The 4,429-nt window shown below is 40.1% G+C and overlaps 1 protein-coding gene across 1 annotated transcript in view; it reads left to right on the forward strand.

Annotated features, from left to right (window-relative positions):
- Nucleotides 1–4,429, forward strand: part of LOC101862228 (coiled-coil domain-containing protein 18) — a gene marked incomplete at its 3' end in the record, with an annotated part of 139,162 nt that overhangs the window by 126,035 nt on the left and 8,698 nt on the right. The window contains 2 exon segments of the mRNA XM_013089798.2: nt 237–336; nt 4,146–4,262. Of these exon segments, the coding sequence (XP_012945252.1) occupies nt 237–336; nt 4,146–4,262 (217 nt within the window).

Raw genomic sequence — 4,429 nt, forward strand, 5'->3', positions numbered from 1 at the left:
GAGAGAGAGAGAGAGAGAGAGAGAGAGAGAGAGTAAAGTAGAAAGGGAGGGAGAGAGTGAAAGAGAATGCATGTGGGTGTATGTGTGTGCGTCTATATGTGTATGTGTGTGTGTATGTGTGTGTGTGTGTGTGTGTGTGTGTGTGTGTGTGTGTGTGTGTCCATGGAATGACAGTGTGCCTTTGACTGCGGTCTGTCAGACTGCCCATCACCTTCATAAAGTGCGCGTCCCAACAGCTGGGCGGTCAAGGAGATGGAGTGTATGGCAAAGGAGATGAAAGGGCTCTCGCATGACCTCGAGGACACCAAGAAAGAAGTCTGTGAGAAAAATTCTGTGGTAAGTTTGTTCTTGTTGTTGTTGTCGCTGTTGTTTCTTATTAAAAGCTGATGTTTTACGCCACCATCGACACATTGTAGACGATTTGTGAGGCAGCGCCGTGGAATCAGGCTCTCGTCAAAATAATCAAAATGAAGAAACTTGCATTTTTCCGTAGTCTTGCGAATTTTTATCTTTTTTTTTTTGGCTCAACACCTTTCATGCCCATTAAAAAACTCATTTCAGTGTGGATTTTTCTGAAAAACGTTGATTAAAAGGCACAAAAAGAGTAAATTTTCAGTTACCACTGACTCTTAAGCTAAGTAAATTACTAATTTTGGCGGCCATTTTCTCACTAATTTTATTTCTGAAAACAAGTGACCTCACCTCCTCCTTTCACAAATATCTCGACTTGTATTCAAGATAAATAGATATGTTTTTCATCGAAATAAAGACAAGTGAACAAGCTTTAAGATGATACCAATAACTCTACATGCCAAAAATAGACGAGAGCCTGATTCCACCACGCTGCCTCACATTTAGGATGCGGGCTTCAATCCTGCCAGTCAGGGCTATACCGGCTGAAAGGATACAACATCCCAGCCACTCTATAAAAATGTTCTCCACACAGGAATCTAACTTAGGTTTTCTGCGGGCAACGACGGAGAGCCTAACCTCCGTACCACTCGGGCTGGTGTTGTGAGTTTGAAATTCTCAATTTTTGGAAACGACTGTGAATGGTTGTAAATAATGCCTTCTCAGGGCTTGTGCTTTTGATTGTTCTCGACTTTTTAGTAAGTATAAATTTACTGTAGGGAGAGTACCTTTCAAGGAAACCAAACAGGCGAAGGCAAGAAAGCCAGGAAACCTGGAAACAATATTATTCACCTTTTTCAACAATAGTGACGTCCACTCTTGCGTCAAAGAGTTGCCACTGAATTTTTAAAAAGTAGCCTATTTCCCACGACTTCAACTCCGTTGGTTATTTTAAAAAAATGCTTTTAACTTTGTTTGAATTGATATTCCTCTTTATTTTTTTTTTAAGATTAAAAACTGTACGTTTGGTTGGATAAATTTTGTTTGAAATAAACATTGTCTATTATTAACCATCGCTTTTGAGAAATATCAAGTTAAACAAATTTCAACCACATTTTGTTGAAACACAAAATTGTTCTAGAATGCTGTAATTTGGAAAGGACGTGATTCATTCGAAAGAAATTTGTTTGATTAAAATCCACAAAGAAGAAAATTATTTTGAAAAAAAGAAATGGCTTAAAGAAAAAAGCACGTCAAAAAAGCAAAGTTCACCAATTTTTGAACATCTTGTGAAGGATTGATTGACCTTTTCTTTATTTTCTCTTTGGCATTTAACCTAATTTTCCTTCCCTGTGACATTTAAAGAATATTTAATTTATTTTACACGGGTTAAAGAAAACTAACAATTTCGTTCTGAAATTCAAAGAAGCAGTGCTCTACATGCCCTCCTTTGAACTCGAAACATTTTTAACACGTCGTTCGAAATGTTCAGAGGCGTCCAAACACATGGACCTGCTAAAACATGAGTGTTTAAAGCCACATACACTGTACATATTGAGTATGAAGTGGCTTCTAGAGACTATAGGGTGTGGAGTGCGCAAGAGACAGCATTTTTTAAGTTAACATATCCCGCAACGTGAAAATGGGCTTTGCACTAAACCAAATGTCATCGAGGAAATTATCCCGCTTTTAAAGACATTTGTGCAACCATGAACACATTGCCTTGGTCTGATCCATGTCATCTCGGCCTAGCAAAGATGAAAATGGTACAGTCGTAGGTTAAGATCTGCCTTGATAATGCAGACTGTTGAGATGTATGAAAGTCCTAGTTGCAGATCGTCTACGGACAGACGTCTCATGGAACTCGACTATTGAAATCTTCACCCTGGTGACGTTTAAAGGGCTGTACATGATGCGTAATCGACCTGAAGTTGTCATTTTAAAGGAAATTATTAGTTCTGTTTGGCTATAGATCCAAACTGACGGAACTTCTCTCTCATGACGTTAAAGGTCTTGAGGGCACCTAAACATTCTTTTCATGCCGCGCGCAGAACTTACGAAATGCTAGGGTTGGTGAGTTTGTGGAGAGGCATTGTTCAATACAAAAAGCTCTCTCCTCTTTACTAAATGTAACCACGATCTCAGCAGGCAAACGAACTTTGGGAAAAATAATATCTGCAGACTTCTGTTGACTTGTTAGACTGCTGCAGCTTGCAATATGGCGTGATTATTGCCACTTTTAGTGGCAGGCCTAACGCGAACTGGTGCGTCATGCTATGAAAATGTCGACAAAGTTGAAAATGGGTTGTTTTTTATTCGCCATATAGAGCAAAACTGTTCAATGGACTTCTCTAAAATAAATATCAGACAAATTCCTTTTGTCTTCCAAATGTTTTGTTCAAATCTGAAACGCAAAACTTCAGTATGGAGGAAGATAGGTACAAAACAAGTTGTAGTTTTTTTGGATCACCCTGTACATCATGTAGAACATATTTTGATAAAACTGAGATTGGCAAACAATTAAGCTCCATAACGTGAACATTTCTATCCAGAAAATTTTAATACGCAGCGGATTTTTTTTTTACCTCGTGGAAGGTTTCTGGGTCCATTCTCATGACCACCTATCCAATATTAATATTATTGAGTTTCAAGTTTTGGATTGTTTGTACCTGTTGATTGTACGTCCCCTTGGTTGAATTTTGCTTGACGCTTTATTGAAAGAGAGCCAAAGATGAATGAGTTATTTTCATTTAGTGTGTCCTCTATTTTTAAACATCCAGTTTATAAATGTAATGGACACAAATAAACTAGGTAACCTCATTGCCAGATAGGCCATGGGGTACATGTGGCAATAAGAATTTCTCAATTTTTAGTTATTTAGTTTCAGCTTTAGTTTTTACAGAACTTACAAATTAATTAGGTCATATAAATGCCGATGATTACATTATACCTTACAAGAGAGCGACAAATATTGACCAAAAGGAGAAGCTATAAGGACCATTGATGTTCGATAGAAAAGAAGTAGCAAACCACACCAGAGCACCATCCAACCACAAACATCAGTTAGCCATTGGATTATTTGCAGAGACACAGGTTGTCCGCGTTAGAGTGGCTCTTGTTTGTTTTGGTAGGTGTTTTACGGCTCTCGCAACTGCATAAGATCATATGAGAGCGCGGGGCACATTAAACATTTTCAATTTGGTAGGAATTAGTTATGCCCTGGTGGCGGCCGAAGCCTTATCTTATCGATACTGGACCACCAAGGGATCTTTAACGTGCGGAACTTGCAGATGGGACCTCCGAGATTTTTTGGCCTTATTCGAGATGGCTTGTTGTTTGATCTTACCTACCATAAGATCAGAGGTGCGGCTGAAAGACAGCGGTAAGAAGGTGCCAGTAGCAGCAGTAGAAAAGCCGCAGAAAGAGTAAGGAGCCAAGAGGAGGGGCAAAAAGGGAGGAGGGGGTGGAAGCAGAAAGTGGAGATGAAAGCAGACGGCAGACATGGTTAGAGAACAGGAAAGGGGGTGGAAGGGGAATATTTTGGAGAAGAAAATTTTCCGTCACTGTAAGGTTTCGAACCCGAGACTAATAATAGAATGATAGGCGCGCACAGTAACCTCTAGTCCACGAGAGCCCCCGAAATAATCCTAAGCATATTTGGGGACTCTTCAATGCTCTCCACTCTTTTGCTCGTTTCCTTGGAGGACGCTGCATTCGGGGCCCACGTTCTAGAAACTGTTTCAGGGTTGAAAGGGACGCTAAATTTGTATTATACCGTGCTTGTTTCCTGACAGATCGAGGACTTGCAGCAGGCGATTGAACATGCGGAGCATGATATGGAGAGTCGGATGAGAAGGGCGGATGGACAGCTACAGAAGTATGAGAGAGAGATTAAAGAGAAAACCAGGATGGTTAGTATAAATTTGTGTTTATGTGTGTGTGTGTGTGTGTGTGTGTATGTGTGTATAATGTGTGTGTGCGTGTGTGTGTCTGTGTGTGCGTGTGTGTGTGAGGGGGTGAGTGAGACAGAGAGTGAGAGTGGGTGAAAAAGAGACAAAGAGACAGAGAGACAGAGAGA

The sequence above is a fragment of the Aplysia californica genome, unplaced genomic scaffold (assembly GCF_000002075.1).
Source record: "Aplysia californica isolate F4 #8 unplaced genomic scaffold, AplCal3.0 scaffold01050, whole genome shotgun sequence".
NCBI classification, from domain to species: Eukaryota; Metazoa; Mollusca; class Gastropoda; order Aplysiida; family Aplysiidae; genus Aplysia; species Aplysia californica.